This window comes from Molossus molossus, unplaced genomic scaffold (assembly GCF_014108415.1).
Source record: "Molossus molossus isolate mMolMol1 unplaced genomic scaffold, mMolMol1.p scaffold_m16_p_1, whole genome shotgun sequence".
NCBI classification, from domain to species: domain Eukaryota; kingdom Metazoa; phylum Chordata; class Mammalia; order Chiroptera; family Molossidae; genus Molossus; species Molossus molossus.
Window position 1 is genome coordinate 228508194 of NW_023425344.1, and position 23504 is coordinate 228531697.

Sequence of the window (23504 nt, forward strand, 5' to 3'; positions counted from 1 at the left end):
TGTACGTATCCTGACTGAGAATCTAAACTGCAACCTTTCAGGTTTATAGGATGATGTTCCAACCAACTGAGCCACCTTGGCTAGGCATTGTTTTTATTTATTTTGTTTTTGTTAATCCTCACCTGGGGATATTTTTTCATTGATTTTTAGTGGAAGGGAGGGAGAGGGAGAGAAAGAGAGAGAGAGAGAGAGAGAGAAACATCAATGTGAGAGAGACACATCCATTGGTTGCCTTCCCAGTGACCCCAATCAGGGCCAGAGATAGAACCTGCAACCCAGGTATGTGTCCTGGCCTGGGAATTGAACCCACAACCCTTTGATCTGCAGGCCAACGCTCTAACCACTGAGCAAAACCAGCCAGGGCTGTTTTTTGTTTTTTCTGTGCAATTGTAAATGGGGTTGTTTCTTAATTTCCCTTTCTGATAGTTCATTATTGGTGTATAAAAATGCAACCAATTCGTGGATATTAATTTTGTATCCTGCTACTTTACTGAATTTATTTATCAGTTCTAGTAGTTTTTGGGTGAAATCTTTAGGATTCTCTATATACAGTATCATATCATCTGCAAATAATGACAGTTTTACTTCTTCCTTTCTGATTTGGATGCCTTTTATTTCTTCTTCTTGTCTGATTGCTGTGGCTAGGCCTTCCAGTACTGTGTTGGGTAAGAATGGTGAAAGTGGGCATCCCTGTCTTGTTTCTGATCTTAAGGGAAACACTTAGTTTTTGCCCATTGAGTATGGTGTTGGCTATGAATTTGTCATATATGGCCTTTATTACGTTAAGATATGTTCCCTCGCCCTGGCCGGTTTAGCTTAGCGGTTAGAGCGTCAGCCTGCGGTCCAGAGAGACCCGGGTTCGGTTCCCGCTAAGGGCGCATACCTCGGTTGCAGTTTGTCCCCGGCCCTGGTTGGTTGTGAGGGTGGCAGCCGCTCGATGTGTCCCTTTCATGTCGATGTCTCTCTCTCTCCCCCCCCCACTCTATCTGAACAAAAAAATGAAGAAAAAAAAGATATGTTCCCTCTATTTCCACCTTGCTGAGAATTTTTATCATAAATGGGTGCTGGATTTTATCAAATGCCTTTTCTGCATCTGTTGATATGATCATGTGGTTTGTATCTTTCATTTGTCTATGTGGTGTATCACATTTATTGATTTGCAGGTATTGTACCAAATATCTTGCATCCCCAGAATAAACCCCACTTGATCATAGTGTATGATATTTTTAAAGTATTTCTGGATATGGTTTGCTAGTATTTTATTGAGGATTTTAGCATCAGGGATGTTGGCTTATGATTTCTTTTTAGTATCTCTCTGGTTTTGGAATTAGGGTAATGCTGGCCATATAAAAGGAGCTTGGGAGTCTTCCCTCCTCTTGAATATTTTGGAATAGTTTGAGAAGAATAGGTGTTCTTCTTTGAATGGTTGGTAAAATTCACCTGTGAAACTATTCAGTCCAGGACTTTTGTTTGTTGGGAGTTTTTGATTACTGATCTATTTTGTTGGTAGTTATTAGTCTGTTCAGATTTTCTGTTTGTTCTTGATTTAGTCTTGGGAGATTGTATGTATGTAGGAATTTATCTATTTTTTCCAGATTGTCTAATTTGATGGCATATACTTGTTCATAGTATTTTCTTATTATCCTTGTATTTCTGTGGTGTCAGTTGTCACTTGTCCTTTTATGTTTCTGATTTTATTTATTTGGGTACTCTCTCTTTTTTTCTTGATGAGTCTGGTTTATCTTTTCAAAGAACCAACTCTTGTTTCATTGATCTTTTGTATTTTTTTAGACTTTTGTTTAATTCTGCTCTGATCTTCATTATTTTCTTTCTTCTACTCACTTTGGGCTTTGTTTGATCTTTTTTAAGTTCCTTTAAGTGTAAAGTTAGATGGTTTATTTGAGATTTTTCTTGTTTCTTGAGCTAGGCCTGTAATGCTATGAATTTCCCTCTTAGTCCCATAGATTTTGGGTTGTTGTGATCTCCCTTTCATTTGTTTCAAGGTATCTTGATTTCTTCCTTGATCTCATTGTTAACTCATTCATTGTTTAGTAACCTGTTATTTAGCCTCCATGAATTTGTGTGTTTTTTTCTATTTTTTTCTTGTGACTGATTTCTAGTTTCATATCATCATGGCCAGAAAGATGCTTGATATGATTTCAATCTTCTTAAATTTATTGAGACTTGTTTTCTGTCCTAACATGTGGTCTAACCTAGAAAATGTTCTATGTGCATTTGAAAAGAATGTATATTCTGCTGCTTTACAGTGAAATGCTTTGAGGATATCAATTAAATCCATCTGATCTAGTGTGTCTTTTAAGGCCATTGTTTCATTGTTGATTTTCTGTCTGGATGACCTATCCATTTGATGTCACTGGCGTTTTTTGTTTGTTTTTTTATCCTCACCCGAGGACATTTTTGCGTTTATCTTCAGATAGAGCGGGAAGGAGAGAGGGGAGAAGAGAGAGAGAGAAACATTGACATGAGAGAGACACATCAACTGGTTGCCACCCCCACAACCCCAACTGGGGCCGGGGACAAACTGCAATCGAGGTACGTGCCCTTAGTGGGAACTGAACCCAGGACTCTCTGGTCCACGGGCCGACACTCTAACGGCTGAGCAAAACTGGCCAGGGCGTCAGTGGGTTTTTTATTTATTTATATTTATTTATTTTAATCTTTATTGTTGAATGTATTACAGATGTTCTTCATTTTTCCCCCATTGACCCCCTCCTCCCCACACTGTTGTCTGTGTCCATTGGTTATGCATATAAGTTCTTTGGTTTATTTCTTCCCACTCCCCAACCCCTTTGCCTTTGAGGTTTGTCAGTCTAGCAGTGAATTTGTACTTCTTAATCCCTTCACCTTTTTCACCCATTCCCCCAACCCCCTCCCATCTGGCAACCAACAAAATGTTCTCTGTATCTTTGAGAATGTTTCTTTTCTGCCTGTTCATTTTGTTTGTAGATTCCATTGTCGATAGATATGTATTCATTGCCATTTGGTTTGTTCATATATTTTATCTTTTTCTTCAAAAAGACCCTTTATCATTTCATATAATAACGGTTTGGTGGTGATGAACTCCTTTAACTTTTTCTTGTCTGGGAAACTCTTTATATGGCCATCGATTCTAAATGACAGCTTTGCAGGATAGAGTAGTCTTGGTTGTAGGTTCTTGCTTTTCATCACTCCGAATATTTTTTTGCCACTCCCTTCTGGCCTGCAAAGTTTCTTTTGAGACATCAGCTGACAGTCTTATGGGAACTCCCTTGTAGGTAACTAACTGCTTTTCTCTTGCCGCTTTTAAGATTCTCTCTTTGGCCCTGGCCGGTTTGGCTCAGCGGTTAGAGCGTCGGCCTGCGGTCCGGAGAGACCCGGGTTCGGTTCCCGCTAAGGGCACGTACCTTGGTTGCAGTTTGTCCCCAGCCCTGGTTGGGTCGTGTGGGTGGCAGCCACTCGATGTGTCTCTTTCACGTCGATGTTTCTCTCTCTCTCTCTCCCTCTCATTCTATCTGAACAAAATATCGAAAAATGTCCTCGGGTGAGGATAAAAAAAAAAAAAAAGGAGATTCTCTCTTTGTCTTAAACCTTTTGCATTTTGATGATGATGTGTCTTGGTGTGGGCCTCTTGGGGTTCATCTTGTTTGGGACTCTCTGTGCTTCCTGGACTTGTATGTCTATTTCCTTCACCAAGTTAGGAAAGATTTCTGCCATTATTGTTTCAAACAGGTTTTCAATTTCTTGTTCTCTCTCTTCTCCTTCCGGCACCCCCAAGATGCGAATGTTGGCACGCCTGAAGTTGTCCCAGAGGCTCCTTACACTATCCTCATTTTTTTTGGATTCCTTTTTCTTTTTGCTGTTCTGATTGGGCGTTTTTTGCTTCCTTATATTCCAAATCAATGGTTTGCTTCTTGGATTTACATACGCTACTATTGAATCTGTGTAAATTATTCTTTATTTCAGCTAATGCCTCCTTTGTTTCTAACTGTGCCTCCATCATTTCTGGCTGGTCCTTTTTTATGCTCTTGAAGCCCTCACTAAGTTCATTGAGCATCCTTATAAGCAGTATTTTGAACTCAGCATCTGTTAGGTTGCTTATCTCCATTTCACTTAGTTCTTTTATTGGGGTTTTGTTCTGTTCTTTCATTTGGGACCTGTTTCTTTGTATCCTCATTTTGGCTGCCTCCCTGTGTTTGTTTCTGTGTATTACTTAACAAGAGGTATGGGGCTATCTGAGACCAGATGCTACTTGTTTGAAAGAATTTAGGAACACCTGAAGCAGGATCCAAGCCAGGCCAATCCTATAGTGAAGCAACTGGCAACAGCTTGGGTGGGCCTGAAAGTTGGTTGGGGCGGGGCCTCAGGGAATCACCAGGGCGGGGCTACCAGTGTGAGCCAGGTTGCTGGAGTCTCAGATATGGCGACTGTCTGTCGCCCCAGGGAAGGGCTCACCAAAGGAACAAAGTCCTCTGACAGCACATTTTTCCCAGAGAAAGCCCCCTCTCCAGCCCTCGCTCCAATGCTAAACAGCTCAGTTCTTCCCTGTATGTCTGGCGCCCCTCAAGCAGCCTCCCCTCCAAGCTTAGAGGGAGTGAGTCTGATAAGTCCGTCCGCGGGCCCTTTAAGAGGAGTTGCCTGGGGGCTCCAGCCGCATCAGCTTCCCTGAGCCTCAGTTCCCGCTGGTTTTTTCAGCCAGAAGTTATGGGGACTTCTCTTCCTGGCACTGGAACCCTGAGCGGGGCACCCATGTAGGACGGGGACCCCTCAGTCCTCAGAAAGGACCTTCCCAGCCAAGGTGTCCTCCTGATTTTTATCCCCCACACATGGGTGTGGGACCAGCTCATCTGCCTCCGCCCCTCCTACCAGTCTCCATGTGGCTGCTGCTTTAATCCCGTAGTTGTAGGACTTCCATTCAGCTTGATTTCAGGCGGTTTTGAATGATGGTTGTTCTGTAGTTTAGTTGTAACTTTGATGTGGTTGTGGGAGGACGCGAGACCGCATTTACCTATGCCGCCATCTTGACCAGAAGTCCTGTTCAGTGGGTTTTTTAAATTCCCTTCTATGACTGTATTACTGTTGATCGTTCCCTTATGTCAATCACGATTCACTTTATATATTTAGGTGCTTGCTCAGTGCATAAATGTTTACACAGGTTATATTCTGTGTTGGATTTATCCCTTTATAATTGTCATATCCTTTCTTTGCCTCTTATTCCCTTGTTTTGAAGTCTATTTTGTCAGATGTAAATATTGCTACCTCAGCTTTTTTTTCCAGCTTTTTTTCCATTTCCATTGACATGAAATACTTTTTTCATCCCTTTACTTTGAGTCTGTGTGTATAATTTGTTCTCAGGTAGGTCTCTTATAGACAGCATATATATGGGTCTTATTTTCTTATCAGTTCTGCTAACCTGTGTCTTTCGATCAGTGCATTTAAAAAAAAATTTTTTTCTTAGCTATTGTAAATAGTGCTGCTATGAACGTAGAGCTACATATATTCTTTCTGATAGGTGGTTCAGGCTTCCTATGGTATATTCCTAAAAGTGGGATCACTGGGTCAAATGACAGTTCAACTTTTAACTTTTTGAGGTAACACTATGGTGTTTTTCATAGTGGCTGCACCAGTCTGCATTCCCACCAGCAGTGTACCAGAGTCCCCTTTTCTCTACATCCTTGCCAACACTTGTTGTTTGATGATTTGTTGATGGCAGCCATTCTGACAGATGTGAAGTGATACCTCATAGTTGTTTTAATTTGCATCTCTCTGATGATTAGTGACATTAAGCATTTTTTCATGTCTCTTGGTCATTTTTATGTCCTGTTTGGAGAGGTACCTATTTAGGTCCTCTGCCCATTTTTTAATTGGGTTCTTTGTCTTCCTTTTGTTGAGTTGTATGAGTACTCCATATATTTTGGAAATTAACCGCTTATCTGATGCATCATTGGCAGTAATGGTCTCCTATATAGTGGGTTCCCTTTCCATTTTGATGTTTGTTTCTTTTTCTGTGCGGAATCTTTCTAGTTTGATGTAATCCCATGTGCTAATTTTTTCCTTTGTTTCTGTTGCCTTAGGTGATGTATCAGTGAAAATTCTGCTGCATATGATGTCTGAAATTTTGTTGCCTACATTTTCTGATAGTATTTTTATGGATTCACGAGTTACATTTAAGTCTTTTATCCATTTTGAGTTTATTCTTGTGTATAGTGTAAGTTGGTGGTCTAGCTTCATTTCTTTGCAAGTAGCTGTCCAGTTTTTCCAACACCATTTATCAAAGAGAATGTCATGACTCCACTGTATGCTCTTGCCACCTTTGTCAAATATTAATTGAGTATATTGTCTTGGATCAATTTCTGGATTCTCTGTTCTATTCCATTTATCTATCTGCCTGTTCTTGTGCCAGTACCAGGCTGTTTTGTTTACAGTGGCTTTGTAGTATGACCTGGTATCTGGTAATGTGATCCCTCCTACTTTGTTCTTCCTTTTCAAGATTGCTATGGCTATTCGGGGTCTTTTTTTTTGGTTTCATATGAACTTTTAGTGTTTTTTCTAGTTTTGTGAAATATGTCATTGGTATTTTGATGGGGATTGCATTGAATCTATAGATTGCTTTGGGTAGTATGGGCATTTTAATGATAATAATTCTCCCAATCAATGAACAAGGTATATGCTTCCACTTTTTTTTATATCTTCTTCTATTTCTTTTTTCAATGACCTGTAATTTTCTGTGAAGAGGTCCTTTACTTCTTTGGTTAAGTTTATTCCTAAGTATCTTAATTTTTTTTTGCTGCGATGGTAAATGGGATTTCTGATCTTAAGGGAAACACTTAGTTTTTGCCCACTGAGTATGATGTTGGCTCTAGGTTTCTCATATATGGCCTTTGTTATGTTGAGATATGATCCTTCTATTCCCACATTGCTGAGCGTTTTTATCAGAAATGGGTGCTAGATTTTGTCGAATGCTTTTTTAGCATCTATTGATATGATCATATGGTTTTTATCTTTCCTTTTGTTTATGTGTTGTATCACATTTATTGATTTGTGAATATTGTACCATACTTGCTTGCCTGAGATGAAACCTACTTGGTCATGATGAATAATTTTTTTGATGTATTGCTGGATCCAATTTGCTAATATTTTGATGAGGATTTTGACATCTGTGTTCATCAGGGATATTGGCCTGTAGTTTTCTTTCTTTGTAGTATCTTTATCTGGTTTTGGAATTAGGATTATGCTGGCCTCATAAAATGAGTTTGGAAGTGTTCTGTCTTGGATTTTTTGGAATAGTGTGAGGAGAATGGGTATTAGATCTTCTTTGAATGTTCGGTAAAACACTCCCATGAAGCCATCTGGGCCTGGACTTTTGTTTGCTGGAAGTTTCTTGATTACATCTTCAATTTCCTTTGTTGTTTTTGGTCTGTTCAAGTTTTCTCTCTCTTCCCAGTTCAGTTTTGGGAGGCTGTATGTTTCTAGAAATTTGTCCATTTCTCCTAGATTGTCCAATTTGTTGGCGTATAATTGTTCATAGTATGTTTCAATGATCCTGTGTATTTCTGTGGTGTCAGTTGTTAAAATTCTTTTTCATTTTTGATTTTGTTTATTTGGTTTCTCTCTTTTTGTTTCTTGGTGAGTCTGTCTAAAGGTCCATCAGTCTTGTTTATCTTCAAAGAACCAGCTTTTTGTTTCATTGATCTTTTGAATTGTTTTTTTAGTCTCTATGTCGTTTATTTCTGCTCTGACCTTTACTATTTCCTTCCTCCTACTAGCTCTGGGTTTTTCTTTTTGTTTATTTTCTAGTTCTTTAAGTTGTAGGGTTAGAAAGTCCATTAGGAATTTTTCTTGTTTCTTGAGGAAGGCCTATAGTGCTATGAACTTCCCTCTCAGGATTGCTTTTGCTGTGTCCCATAGATTTTGTGTTGTTGTGTGTTTGTTTTCATTGGTTTCCAAGAAATTTTTAATTTCTTCCTTGATCTCGTTAGTAACCCATTCATTGTTTAATAACAATGCTATTTAGCTTCCAAGTGTTTGAATGTTTTTGTGTGTTTTTATTGTAATTGAGTTCTAGTTTTATGCCACTGTGATCTGAGAAGATGCTTGATATGATTTCAGTTTTCTTGAATTTGTAGAGACTTGCTTTGTGTCCTAACACGTGGTCTGTCTTTGAGAATGACCCATGTGCACTTGAGAAGAATGTATATTCTGCAGCTCTGGGGTGAAATGTTCTGTAAATATCAATTAAGTCCAACTGATCTAGTTTGTCTTGTTAAGACTCTATGTCCTTGTTAATTTTTTGTCTAGAAGATCTATCCAGTGGTGTCAGTGGCGTGTTAAAGCCACCCACTCTGATCATGTTGCTATTGATCTCTCCCTTGAAGTCCTCTAGAAGACTATTTTGGTGCTCCCGTATTTGATGCATATATGTTTACCAGGGTTATATCCTCTTGTTGGATTGCTCCTTTTAATATTATGTAGTGACCGTCTTTGTCTCTTATTATGGCCCTTGTTTTGAAGTCTATCTTGTCAGATATGAGTATTGCTTCACCAGCTTTTTTTTTCATTTCCATTTGCTTAGAAAATTTTTTTCCATCCTTTCACTTTCATCCTCCGTGAGTCTTTCGCAGTGAGGTGGGTCTCTTGTAGACAGCATATATATGGGTTGTGTTTTCTTATCCAATCAGCTACCCTATGTCTTTTGATTGGAGCATTTAGGCCATTTACATTTAAGGTAATTATTGATAGATAGTTATTAGTTGCCATTTTCATTTTATGCTTGTGTTCCTCTCTCTTTCTCTTTTTCTCTCTCTCTGTCTCTCTCTCTGTCTCTCTCTGTCTCTCTCTCTCTTTCTTCTTCTTCTTACAACAGTCCCTTCAACATTTCTTGCAGTGCTGGTTTGGTGGTAGTAAATTCCTTTAGCTTTTTTTTATTCGTAAAGCTCTTTATTTCTCCTTCAATTTTGAATGATAGCCTTGCTGGGTAGAGTAGTCTTGGATTCAGACCTTTACCTTGCATTACTTTGTACACTTCATGCCACTCCCTTCAGGCCTGCATTGTTTCTATTGAGAAAGCAGCTGACAGTCTAATGGGAGCTCCCTTGTAGTTAACTTTCTGTCTCTCTCTTGTTTCTTCTAAGATTCTTTCTTTGTCTTCAATGTTTGCCATTTTCATTATGATGTGTCTAGCTGTGGGTCTTCTGGGCTCATATTGCTTGGGACTCTCTGTGTTTCCTGGACTTGTATGACTTTTTCCTTCACCAGTTGAGGGAAGTTTTCTGTCATTATTTTTTCAAACAGGTTCTCTATACCTTTCTATGATTCTTCTCCTTCCGATATCCCTATAATGCAAATGTTGTTATGTTTTGTGTTGTCCCACAGCTCCCTTAAACTTTCCTCCTGCTTTTTAATTTTTTTTTTCCATCTGCTGCTCTATTTGAGTGTTTAGAGTGTTTTTCTCTACCTTGTCTTCTAAGTTGCTGATTCAATCTTCAGCTTCTTCTAATCTATTAAACCCTTCTAAGGTATTTTTTTGTAACGGCTATGTCATTCTTTATTTCCTCTTGATTTTTATGCATCACTTCTACCTCTTTATGCATAGCTTCTACCTCTTTTTTTAAGCTGAAATATTTCTCAGTGAGCTCTTCATAATTCTTATTAATTTGCTTGTAGTTCTCACCAAATCGTTTGAGCATTCTTAAAATCATTGCTTTGAATTCTTTATCTGACAAGTTGCTATCTTCCATTTCCTGTAGTTCCTTTTCTGGTGATTCATCTTTTTCTTTCCTTTGGGTGTTGTTTCTTTGTCGCCCCATTTTAGCCATCTGGTAGCTCTAGACCCACTGAGGGATGTTTGGATGTGTATGCAGCTCACTGTATATCAAATAAAGCTGCTGTGCCTCCCAGACTGTTTTGTTGCATGTCTCCTCTTGCCTGCTGTGGATCCTGGAGGATTGACTACTGGGGGCTGGTATTGGTGTATCCTGGTAGGTGCTGCTGCTGGATCACGTGGGACCCTCTGGAGCTATGTGCCCAGCTGGTCGCTGGTGCCACCTGTAGCTCTATTGCTCAGGCCCTGTTGGAGCCACGCTCCCTGCCCGTACCATGGTCAGCTGGATCACACAGTCCCTTTGGAGACTTGAGTGCACACCTATCTTGTGGGTATCTGGGTCGCACAGGCCTCTCTGGTGCCCCAGCACCCCGCAGGTCCCGCAGGCAGCTGGATTGCTCAGTCCCTTTGGAGACCAGGCTCCACACCTATGTTGCGGGCAGCTGGGTGGTACAGGCCTCTCCGGTGCCCCAGCACCCCGCAGGTCCCATGGGCAGCTGAATCGCACAGTCCCTTTGGAGACCTGGCTTTAGGCCTATCTTGTGGGCTGCTGGGTCACACAGGCCTCTCTGGGTGTCTGAGCACCCCACAGGTCCTGTGGGTAACTGAATCACACAGTCCCTTTGGAGACCTGGCTCTATGCCTACGTTGTGCGCAGCTGAGTCCTACAGTCCTCTCTGGTGCCCCTGCACCCTGCAGGTCCCGCAGGCGGGCAGCTGGATTGCACCAGTCCCTCTCAGACTCCAGCTTCCCACCGCTCTTGTGGGTTGCTGAGGGTTGCACAGGCCTCTGTGGAGCCCCAGGTCCCGCTGCTGGCAGCTGGGGAGTGCTGCTGCCCCGTGGGGCTCAACTCCTGCTCAGCCTTTGCAGTAGTTATTGGGGATGGGTCTCAGCTGCTGGTCTGTGCTTCTGTTGCCTGGGGATGGATGTCTGCTCCCCAGCTTCTGTTGCTGCGGGTATATCTCGACTCTGATCCGGCTGCTACTGTGGGGGATGGTGCTGGGCTCCTGGCAGTCTGCGGCTTCCGCAACCAGCACCTTGGCAGCTCCACTACTATACACTGGTCTGTGTTGACACAGGGTGTCCACTGGTCCAATGGTGCCAGGTGCACTGGTGGGCTCAGGTCGCTGGGCCCTAGCTGCTCCCACTGCCTCCTCCCAGGGAGGACCTGAGGTCTTCCAAAATGGTAGGGCTTCCCTGCAGCGCAGGGAGCAGTGCCCTGAAGAGCTGCTACCCGGGTAACCGGCTGTTCCCATCCACAGCACAGGAACTTCTGCTCCGCGTCTCTGCACTGCATGAGTGTGGTCGTCCACCCTCACATCCACTCACGCTCTCTCACACACTGGCTCACTCTTTTACACACTCACCCTCCCTCCGGTCCTGCCTGCCACCATCTTTTGTTGCTCTTTTCTAGCATAGTCTTCATTTCAGATAGTATATTATTCATTTCTGACTGGTTCTTTTTTATGGTTTCTTTGTCCTTTTTTATGCTTGCAATCTCTTTGGTGAAGTTCTGACTAAGTTTCTCGAGCATCCTTATAACCATTTTGAACTCTATATCTGGTAAATTGCTTGCCTCCATTTCATTTTGCTCTTTTTCTGGAGATTTCTCCTATTCTTTCATTTGAGTCATGTTTCTTTGTCTCCCCATTTTGGCTGCCTTTTTGTGTTTGTTTCCATGTATTAGCTAGATCTGCTGACCTCCGGTCTTAGAGGGTGGCCTTATGTAGTAGGTGTCCCGTGGAACCCAGTTGTGCAGTCTCCTTGATCATCTCAGCTGGGTGCTCCAGGAATGTCCCTTATGTGGGTTTCTATTGGCCTGTTTGTGCTTGGGTTCAACCCACATGCTGGCTGACTGTAAAGATCAACCTGTACTTCAGTTAATGAGCTGCTGTGCAGGTGCTGACCACATGAAGCACAATTCGCCTCAGCAGAGTCTGGTGCCTGCTGAGATCCCTTTTTGGATATGCCACTTGTGAAGCTGATTGGATTCTGCTCTAATGTCGTCTGAAGCTGGCTACTGAGTGTGGTGGTTCTGGGGCCTCTTGGGAGGGACTCTGGTGCAGGCCATTGTCAGACACTGCCTGTGACGGGTCCTGGGCAACCTGTTAAGAGCTGTAAAGGAATCCACAGTTTCTGCCCGTTTCTTTTGGGCCTGGGTGTGTGTGGAAGGAACAAGCTGCACACAAAGGCCAGCTTTTACCAGCTCCAGGCCCTGGGGTAGGTCAGCAAAAGTTCCAAGGCGCCACAAGATTCACCCCGCCTGCCTCGGCCTGTTGGCTGCCTATTAGGCTCAGTCACTGAAAGCCTCTGGTGGTATTCAAGTTGCATTTAGTAGGTTCTCAGTGAGTCACCAGATAGGGGTCAGTAGTGTTCACCAAATTGATGCAGTTTCAAAGTTGGTACAAGTGCTGGGTCTGAGGCCATTCAGCAAATGTCCCAGGGAAAACCAAGTCTAGAGGCTACCCACTGGGTGCTCACACATCTTTGTGGTGGGGCGGGTTGTCAGGGTTAGGCCATCCTAGTTTATCAGGCCCAAACAGACCAAGATTTAGCTGTGTGAAGAGAGGGCTTGACACTTCTTGAGCATGTGAGGATAAAATGACCACATCCTTGAGCCACACAACTCAGGCTGTCCCAGATTCTGCCCTGACTTTGGAAGGGCGGATCTGCCAGGAGTCGAGGATGGGGCCACTGGAAGCTGGGAGAGTGGGGCTAGCGGATCTACCATGAATGGGAGGAACCAGTCAGGTTCACAGCTCAGTCACTGACACCCCTGAGTCGTCACTGACACCCCTGAGTCTTCCCAGACCTCGACATCCTGGGTCAGGCAGCTGACTCCTCAGAAGGATGCAAGCTCTGCAGGGTGGGGTGACAGGGAGTTCAGAGGGTGAAGCTGTTGCTTTTCCCCCAGCTGATGCTGAATGGAAGGGAGTGCTACATCCAAGAAAGATGGTGTCTCGGTGTGGGAGAGTGACTCAGCACAGGTGTCCTGGTGGCTATCCCTTTAGCTCTCTCTCCAGAGCCACAAGCCCCAATCTCTCCTCATGTGACTCTAGTCTACTCAACCCTCCGTCTGGGTGAGTGGTTGCAAACGAGATTTTGTACGTTGGCCCTTTAAGAGGGTGCCTGTGTCTCTAGCAGACTCTCGCCTCTCCCTGGTGGGCAGAATCCCTGCTGATTTTCACAGCCAGATGTTATGTGGGTTCCTCTTCCCAGCTCTGGTGCTCTGAGCTGGTGCTCATGCTTCTCAGTGGGAACCTTTGCAGCTGAGATAGTCCTGTGAAATCTCCAATGCGGCCTATGGGAGCTGGCCAGCCCTTCTCGCATCCCTCCCCCCCCTTCCTGCAGTGTGTGGCTTCTTCTGTAAGTCCTTGCTTCTCAGACTTCTCTTCAGCTAGTCTTCAGTTGGTTATTCAGGTTGTTTGCTCTCTATTTTAGTTGTAATTCCAGTTTGGTCCTGAGAGGAGGTGAGTATGACATCCACCTACTCTGTCACTATCTTGGTTCTCTCCCAAAATTTATCTTTTTTTTTTTTTTTTTTCCTCACCCAAGGATATTTTTTCATTTTTTGTGCAGATAGAGTGGGAGGGAGAGAGAGGAAGGGAGAGAGAGAGAGAGAAATATCGACGTGAAGGGACACATCGAGTGGCTGCCACCCGCACGACCAACCAGGGCCGGGGACAAACTGCAACCGAAGTACACGCCCTTAGCGGGAACCGAACCCGGGTCTCTCCGGACCACAGGTCGACGCTCTAACCGCTGAGCCAAACTGGCCAGGGCCATTCTTTTTTTTTTTTTTTTAAGTTTGTTTTTTTTTTTATCCTCACCCGAGGACATTTTTTTTAAATTTTTTGTTCAGATAGAGCAGGAGGGAGAGAGAGGAAGAGAGAGAGAGAGAGAAACATCAACGTGAAAGGGACACATTGAGTGGCTGCCACCCACACGACCCAATCAGGGCCGGGGACAAACTGCAACTGAGGTACATGCCCTTAGCGGGAACTGAACCCGGGTCTCTCTGGACCACAGGCTGACGCTCTCACCTCTGAGCCAAACCGGCCAGGGCCAAAATTTATCATTCTTAAGTGGACAGTTCAGAGTCATATAGTACATTCACAGTGTCTTGCAACCACTACTACCATCCATTTTCAGAACAGTCTCATCATTCCAAACTAAGTATCTGTTAAACAATAGGTCCTCATTCCTCTGTCTCCCCATCCCCAGGCAACCACCATTCTACCTTGTCTCTGAATTTGACTATTCTAAGTACCTCATATAAGTGAAATCATACAGTATTTCTCCCTTTGTGACTTACTTCACTTAGCATGTCTGCAGAGTTCATTCATGTTGTAGCATGTATCAGAAAGTCCTTCCCTTTTAAGGCTAAATAATATTCCATTGTATGTATATATCACATTTTGTTGATGGCAGTTGAGTTGTTTTCACTTTTTGGCTATTGTGAAGAATGCTGCTATGTACAAGCACCTGAGTCCCTGCTTTTAGTTCTTTAGGATATATGCCTAGGAGTGGAATTGCTGGATCACATGGTGTTTTTGTTCTTAGCTTCTTGAGGAACCACCCGAGTGTTTTCCACAGCAGCCGCACTATTTTACATTTCCACCAGCAGTGCCGAGAGTTCCTGTTTCCCCACACGCTCGCCAGCACGTTTTATTTTCCATTTGTTTTCTTTTTAATAATAGCCATCCTAATGGGTGTTACGTGGTATAAATGGGGATTTATACCTGTAGTTGTGAAGACTTTGACTCAGATGTACACAGACAAGGCAGCAGAATCTAAAATTTTAGAATTTGGGCACGGAAGATAGTTTTTAACAAATAGCATAGTATAGGTACTAAACAGTCCAAAAGGCCACAGGCCATTTACCTTCCCCCTGTGTTCAGGCTAAATGTCAGCTGACTGAAGAAGACCCTGTGAGGCAAATTTATCTTCTCACACCAGTTATTTCATCCCATGCTGAGAATATATGCTCAAAAGATTGAGATAGTTCACAATCGGTGGTTTAAAAAACCAAGAATTCTGTATGATTCACTCCTATACTTTTTTTTTTTTTTTTTAATCCTCACCTGAGAACATTTTTCCATTTTTTGTTCAGGTAGAGTGGGAGGGAGAGAGAGGAACAGAGAGAGAGAGAGAGAGAGAGAGAGAGAGAGAGAGAGAGAGGTGAAAGGGACACATCGAGTGGCTTTCACCCGCACGACTGACCAGAGCCGGGGACAAACTGCAACCGAGGTACGCGCCCTTAGCGGGAACCGAACCCGGGTCTCTCAGGACCGCAGGCCGACGCCTTAACTGCTGAGCCAGGGCTCACTCCTATACTTTTGAAGTTGATGTTAGAGAAGATGACTGCACCTTTATTCCTACATTAAAATAACCTCCTACCCTGCCCTGGCCAGTTTGGCTCAGGGGTTAGAGCGTCGGCCTGCGGTCCGGAGAGACCCGGGTTCGGTTCCCGCTGAGGGCGCGTACTTCAGTTGCAGTTTGTCCCCGGCCCTGATTGGTCGTGCGGGTGGCAGCCACTCGATGTGTCCCTTCATGTCGATGTTTCTCTCTCTCTCTCACTTCCTCTCTCTCCCTCCCACTCTATCTGTACAAAAAATAGAAAAATATCCTCGGGTGAGGATAAAAAATAAATTAAATAAAATAACCTCCTACCCTGTATTGAGGCTCTCTGGGCTCCTCTTAGAGGTCCTTGTGGCGACCACAGGGAAGTGAAATTGCTGTTTTAATTATTTAACATTGGACAGATATTTATCGAGCACTGGCCATGTGCCAGGCCTCATAAGAGCGGTGAAGAGAACGGAGAGCAGAGCAGACTCTGCCTTTGTGTTCATGGGGCTACATTTTAGTGGGCGAGTCAGATCATTTATCACACAAACAGATTTGTAATTCAAACTGTGTTTAGTTCTGTAAAGAAAAAACACCTGAGCTGTTTCTCTCCTGTAGCTTGTTCACACAACCACCCTAAGAAATCTGCTTTCTTTTCCCTTTAGGGGCCTCCAAACAGGTGGCTTTGCCTGGGAGGGAGAGGTAGAGAACAACGCGTACAGCAAGGCTACAGGGGTGGTCCCCCAGCACAAGTATCACCCCACAGCCGGCAGTTACCAGCTCCATTTTGCCCTGCAGCAGCTTGAACAACAAAAACTTCAGTCCCGGCAACTTCTGGACCAGAGTCGAGCCCGGCATCAGGTAATTCAAGATAAGACTTTTCCAAGTGCTAATATCTTCCTTCTGTTGGTAAAAGCAATAATAAGGTCAATGGGAAAATGTAGGAATACAGTTTACCAAATGTTTGCCAACACACACCATGGCCTGTATGGTTCTTGGTGACTCTGCTCTCAGGGAAGAAATGTTTCGAAGCTTTGCCGTAAAGTGACGCTGAACCGGTTTTGACATTCTTTCTTCCATATGAATGTTTCCCCACAAAAGTCTGTATTGCAGTATTTACCCTTCCTGTTGTATGATCATAGTTTAGTAATTTCCCAAAGGGTCTAATTCTTATATACCTAGAAGCTAGCATTTTAAGGAATTTTTTCTAAATGTACTCTGTCCTTGCCTTTATAGACTTTGTTTACATAAACACGTTAACCCTTCATGACCTATCAAGATTTTCAGTGAATAAATCGCTTTCAGGTTCTTGTAGAAAATGGGTATAAGTTAAGTTGTTGGTCTTCTGGTTTGATAGTTTGTGCTCAAAACAATGTACACAAAAATATAACAATATACTCTAAAATCCTTGCTGTCATGGAGCTACTGCTCTAGTGAAATATTGATTCCCTACTCACAGTCTATAAAATGAAGGAAACTCTTTTTGAGTATATGGATGAGGGAGCTATCTAAATATTTTGCACTTGTGTATTGGTATGGCCCCAGTTACAGAGAAGGGATGACTTCGTGAAAATGTCAGGCCATGAAGAGTTAAATTTTTCTTTATGATTCAGGATTATCATTAGAATCAGTTACCATGTTCCACATGTTCTATTTGGCTGAATCAGTATTGACTGTGTGAGCTTCCCTGATATTTGGTTATATGAAGAAATGTCTTAAATCAGCTTAATTATTTGACATTTGCTCTTTCTTATAAAAACGTAGTGTGCATTAGTTTGTGCAAAATTAATATCCACTCTTAGACTAAGGCAGCATTTACCAAAATTTTTTCTTCTAAATAAAACAATGATCACTATGCTTTCTATCTTTACTTATCTTCGCTGTCCACGTTCAGACATATTTTGTTATTTCAATATCATTCATCACTTGACCATCTTCATATGTGATAATAGTTCGTTGTGTTGTTTTTACTAGAGAAATATCCAGACTTCTGGTCTGGAAAATCTGTAATACAGCATCTCATTTTGATCACCACACTGCCCTTTGTCAGGTAGAAAATTTCTTTTTCAGAAAGTCTAAGGGGTAGTGGAGGCATTTAAGCCAGTTTGCATTTTCACAATTGTAGATATAAACCTGTATCTTTGATATTTTTTTAATCTGTATACATTTTTAGAAGTTCTTTTAACTTCTGAAGTCCAACATCATTCAAAGTACTTGAGAATGCCAACTGAATAAGATGCGAGAGAGTGGAGGTGTCATAGCCTTATTTCTCTTATGTGAGTGTGATCTGTGGCCTAACATACCTAGATAGTTGGTCCCTTGTCATTTTTAATGCTTCCATACCTTGAAATGCTAGGTGATTCTCAAAAAAAAAAAAAGGAGGTGCTTGCAAGGCATTTCAGTTTTGAAGAGAGAGACAGAGTTTTGCTGATGTTCGCTTTTAGAAACTGCTTCATTTATAAGTCCTTCTCATTCTTTTGATTAATTTCCAGCAACTCACATTCCTTTGAAAATTCAGAGTATTACTATTCTTGTGTGGATTTTTTTCCCCACTGAGGATTATATTGGTTTAGTTTCACTGAGCTATGAAGTATATGGAAAATATGTTTTTTAGATTCTGTCAGAATATTTGTCTTAGAGAGGACTCAGAACTCCCAGGAAGGGAGTTATCTGGTGTCACCTGGAGAGAGAACAGAAAATCATTCATCACACTTTCATGTATGTTTATAACGTCATTTTATTTCTTCCCCCAGTTCTTCTAATCCAAAGTTTTACTTCAGTAAAAATGAGGAAGGGTAAAGTTCTGGGACTGTGGGAGAGAGCTAAAGAGACTAAATTCTATTAGCTTGAAGAGTTTGTAACTAATAAAATAGCAAATAAGATATTAAATGTTCTAACGTTAAGGATATTTAGTAACTTAGGGCACTTTATTTTAAGGGGCAAGAATCACTCACAAAAGAACAAAACCCAACTAGATTTAAGTCTCTGTTTTTAGGTTACCTTGTGATTGTGCTAGACCTGACCATTTTAATTACCACTAAATTGTTGACTGAAGTGTGGTTTGCATTCTCAATATGTCCTGTATTTCTGACCTTGGATTAACCTTTAGAATAGAGATGGTTTCTCTGATGAACTTCTTATTGCTTTGGATTCATTTTCCTAGGTATAGATAGCCTTTGATATAACCAACAGTTTGGTTAATTGCCTGTTTAAGAGCAGTGGGAAGAATTGAAATCTGATTTATCTAGCATTCATCCACAAGAGAGACCTGTTAATGGAACAGGACATTAAATTTATTTTTTTTCTATTATATTATATGTCATATTATATTATATATCATATTACTGTATATTAATTATGTACATGGGCAGTGCTTTTCATAGTGATCTCCTAAAGATGTTCTGGGAAAGATCTTGGCAGCCTGTCTTGCATTATGTGCAGAGGAAATTCTCCATCCTTTTCTGCACATAGCCAGCCAACTTATCAATGGTATTCATTTCAAGAAGGCCCACTCTAATTCAAGCCAATGAGTTTGGAAATGCTCATCTTTAACAATTCATATGGAGTAGGCTTTGATCTTCATTTCTGTCTAGCCTATCAGATCTAGAAATGGTCATGCATTCAATCTACCCCTACTAAAAACTGGTTCTGTAACATGGGCATGGGAGAGGAAAGTCACCCAGAGCCTTTGGCAAAGGTTTCCGGGGACAGAGGTGCAAAGAAATAAGTGTGATCCAGTTCATTTGATAGACAGCATAATAAACAAAAGACAAGATTGAAACTATGAGCTTTTGCACATTGATGGGTAAAACCAGCAGTTTTTTGTTTGTTTGTTTAAAAAGACGTTCTAAGTCAGAGCAGAGGTCAGCAAGCTTATTCTGTAAATACCATAGAGTAAATATTTTAGACCATATTTTAGACTTGGAGGCCATAAGTAGGGTCTCTGTGGCAACTATTCAACTCTGCCATGGTAGAATGAAAACAGCCACGGACAATATGTAAATGAATGAATGTGGCTGTTTTCCAATAAAACTTTATTTACAAAAACAGGCAGCAAGCTCTATTTGGCCCACAAGCCCTCATTTGTAGGACCCTAGTTTTGAGCAACAGAACCCCTTGGAGGGCCTAGTAAAACACCAATTGCTTCCCCGATCCATTTATGATTCAGTAAATATGGGATGGGCCTCACTTATTTCAGTTTCTAAGTTTCCAGGTGATATTAATGCTGCTCTTCTGGGCATCCCAAGTTGAGCCTCATGGGCTAGAGCATCGGTTCTCAACCTATGGGTCATGACCCCTTTGGGAGTTGAACGACCCTTTCACAGGGGTCACTTAAGATATAACAGTAGCAAAATTACAGTTATGAAGTAGCAACAAAAATGATTTTATGGTTGGGGTCACCACAACATGAGGAACTGTATTAGGAAGTTCCTAATGTCGCGGCATGAGGAAAGTTAAGAACCACTGAGCTAGAGGGAAAGAGATGAGAAATGTCTCCTCTTTGTTATTTGTTTTTTGTCCTTTGGAAGGGAGACTGGATACGTTAAAACCTAATGTTGCCCTTATAAAATTTCGGCAATCATTTTTTATAGGAACTTTGTTCCTATCCTTCTCACTCCAAACTTGAAAACCTCCTTGCTCAGTCTTCTTATCAGGGTACATTGTGCTCAGCAACCACTGCTCCCAGGATTCAGTTTCATAGTGGACAAGAGATAAGTAATGGGACACATTTCCCTCTGTGTTTTAGTAATAATAGCCAACACTTAATAAGCACTTACTGTGGTCCAAGCACTATTCAGGTGCTTTATATATATTAATTCATTTAAAATGAGTGTTGTGGTGGTTGGGGAAACTGCAGAATCTTGATAGCCTAGGGATGGGAAAATGACTGTTAGGTGCTGACATGTCCCTGTGTGTGTCTCCTCTCCCGTTTCCCTCGTTGCTTTTCACTTCCTTCTCATACTGGCTTCCTGCCCCTGAAGAAGAAGGTTAAGAACTTTTCTTTCAGCTGAGTCTCGGGCCTTTCTTCAGCAACAGTTGACTGCTGGTGACATCAGCATGAGTAGCCCTCCATGCTGGGGTCTGTGAGGAGGGCTTCACTGGCTGGGAGGCCGACTGACCTGATTCTAATTGCCGACATTGAGCTGATGTTATTCTTGGCCCGGGACAGAGCGATTACTCAGTAGTTTCTGTTAAAGTGATCCTTTGTTAGACTCCTGCTCCCAGCCCCCCTCTGTTTTCCCTCCCACTCTTCTCTGCCTCATCCAGACTGAAAAAAAAAAAAAAAAAAGCAGAAAAATTAGGGACATTTTGATGGCCAAGGCAGAACTGCCGAACAACAAAGTTAGAGAGGGAGATTTTAATTATTTACTGGTTCCCAAAGCCCTTTAATTTTTAGTAGACTTCTTAACATAGTAAAGTAACTCAAGGCAGGAGAAAACTGTGCATCCTAAATTCCTCTCATCCTTCCACTCCATCTGTCCTTGACCTTCCCCCTTCCCACTATGCCCAGTTGTACCAGACTAACCGAAGGGGCAACAGAGACTGAGGGGCAACAGAGACTGATGTTTCTATAGCAAGTAGGGTGGGGGGGGCAACTCAGTGTGGATGTCGAGGTGTCTTTCGGTGTGCTAGTAACATCTTGAGTGCCATTTGTAACGAGCTTTTCGTTAATGGTGTGTGTGTGTGCTTGCGTGTGCATGTGCACACACATGCACATACCCACAGGTGTGGAAAGGATTCCCATATAAACCCAGCCAAGTCTTGTTATTCTGCTCCTAAAAGTTCATTGCATGTGTCTAGAAAAATTCTGCCCCCCTGGTGGAATGAAGACTGTTTCTCCAAGCCTTCAGCTGCTGTGTGTTTGTGTTGTGGGGGAGGGGACAGAAAGAGAAATTCAGCAGGCACCTGGCTTTTCTAGGCAGCCAGCAGTAACGTGCTAGCTCCTCAGCATGGCACAAAGAGCAAGCAAACAGACTCGCTGTGCGGGGGGAGTCCTGCGTTTTTTCCAACAGAGCGCTTGAGAGGAAGGTTGGAAGGGGTCTGTGCACAAGGGAGTGGGCTTCGGCCTGTGTGCTTCAGTTCCTGCAGTAGGTTGACCTGCGTGTCAGGGCCTACTGCTGCTTTGTTGTTTTGGTTTAGTTTGGTTTGGGTTGGGTTGGGTTTTTTGTTCTATTTTGTTTTTCCTTTTGACCTTTATCAGGAACTCATATAACACTTAGTTTCTAGACAACGATGACAATAATGATTAATTTTCCTAGAACTATTTGATATAGTAGATTTTGCCAAATCAAACTCTTTTCTTCTTCTTACCTCATATGAACACATTGAAAGTACGTGAAATAATACATGTAAAACTACATTCAGTTGTTTAAAACAGGCATGCTGGGCAAGCTTTGGAGTCAGGTAATCCTCAGTGTAAATCTTAGCCCTGTCTAGCCCGTGACCTGGGACAGGTTATTCAAACCTCTATGAGCCTCCGTTTGCTTATCTCTAAGCTGGAGATGATAACATGTACCTTCCTGTAGGTTATCATGAGGGTTATGATCTTCAGGACATTACTGTGTGTGAAGCACCGAACCAGATTATTTTATTTCTATTTCTATTCTTGCATTGAATCCTCACAACTGCCTTTTTTTTTTTTTATCCTCACCCGAGGACATTTTTTCCATTTTTTGTTCAGATAGAGTGGGAGGGAGGGAGGGAGGGAGGGAGGAAGGGAGGGAGGGAGGAAGAAAGAGAAAGAGAGAGAGAAACATCGACATGAAAGGGACACATCGAGTGGCTGCCTCCTGCACAACCCAACCAGGGCCAGGGACAAACTGCAACCGAGGTCCGTGCCCTTAGTGGGAACTGAACCGACATGAAAGGGACACATCGAGTGGCTGCCTCCTGCACAACCCAACCAGGGCAGGGGACAAACTGCAACCAAGGTACGTGCCCTTAGTGGGAACTGAACCCGGGTCTCTCCAGACCACAGACCAACACTCTAACTGCTGAGCCAAACCGGCCAGGGCCACAACTGCCTTTTTATTAGCCCCCTTTTATAGATGGAAAAACAGCATCATTTATGTAACTTTATTAGGGTCATATAAGTCACAAATGGAAGAGCCAGTATTTGAACCTAGGTGTGTCAGCCTCCAGCATCCAAACTCGGGCTCCCATGCTCTATGCCACCTTTCTGACAATATCTTAAGGCATTCAATAAATAGTAGCCATATGTATTATTACATAAATTTTAAGCTGCAGTTCATATATTCAACAAGCACTTATTGACACCTATAAAACTGTATTTGAAAAGTTCTTCTCAGGTACTTTAACTATGTAGTGTCACAAAAGAAAAGGTTTACTTAAACATTTGTAAACTCAGACCTAGACATTATTCCATTTACCAAAGGTTCATAATGAAATGTCTTAAGAAGGTGTTCCCCAGTTTACAACTCTTAGAAATGCCCATACTTGACCCTTCCTTGTATTATTCAGTAATAGGGTAAGGGACTACGGGGTCGTGCAATATCCTAAAGTATATTCTAGAACTTGGGAGATTGAGCACTTATGTGAGTTGTTATTAATGACAGGAATTATCTCTTCAACGATCACTTTGGCCTTTTTAAAAATTTTGTTAAATTTATTGGGGTGACATTGGTTAATAAAATTATATAGGTTTCAATTGTATAATTCTATAATATACCATCTATATATTGCATTGTTTGGCCTTTCAGTCTGCTATTTTTACTGGTCATACTATTTTAATTTTATTTCTATGATAGGTGTTTTTGAGAACTCTACCAGGAAATATGGCAAGGGCCTGCAAATGTGAATAGTACAGATGGTGCCTGAGCCTGATGAGTAGTATGCTTGCTTTTTCAGTACCTTATAAATCTAATTCTCAGTGCATTATTACAATACAGACATCAGTTCATTATGCTGATTCATTACTAATAGTAACAGAAGTCCCCTGTTTTCCACCAGGTTGTTTTCTGAGCTGCGGCTAGAGTCCTGTCCTTCTGGAATCTTAGCGGGAGGAAGGTGAGGGCAGGGAAATGGACGTATAGTGAGTGCCTCCCGAGTGTTAGATGTAGTATTTATCTTCAGTCCACTGATGAGGAAATGGATGCTCCCAGCGTTGAAGTAGCTTATGCAAGGTTGCACAGCTAGCTAACTGCAGAGATAATAGTCAAACCAGGTCCCAGGCTCACAAAGCCCTTTTCACTCTACCATCCTCCTCTTGGTAGAAGTGACTGTTCATTTGCTTCTTGTTTTACACATTTATCATCAGTCACATAGGCATTCTAATTTTATTGCTGCTGCTGCTGCTGCCGCCGCTGCTGCCACCAGACAC

At 42.3% G+C, this 23504-nt stretch overlaps 1 protein-coding gene across 1 annotated transcript in view; it reads left to right on the plus strand.

Moving 5' to 3' along the window:
- Window positions 1–23504, plus strand: part of TTLL5 (tubulin tyrosine ligase like 5) — a 289229-nt gene that overhangs the window by 187837 nt on the left and 77888 nt on the right. The window contains exon 31 of the mRNA XM_036262547.1: window positions 15829–16024. Within this exon, the coding sequence (XP_036118440.1) occupies window positions 15829–16024 (196 nt within the window). The remainder of the gene's footprint in view (window positions 1–15828; window positions 16025–23504) is intronic.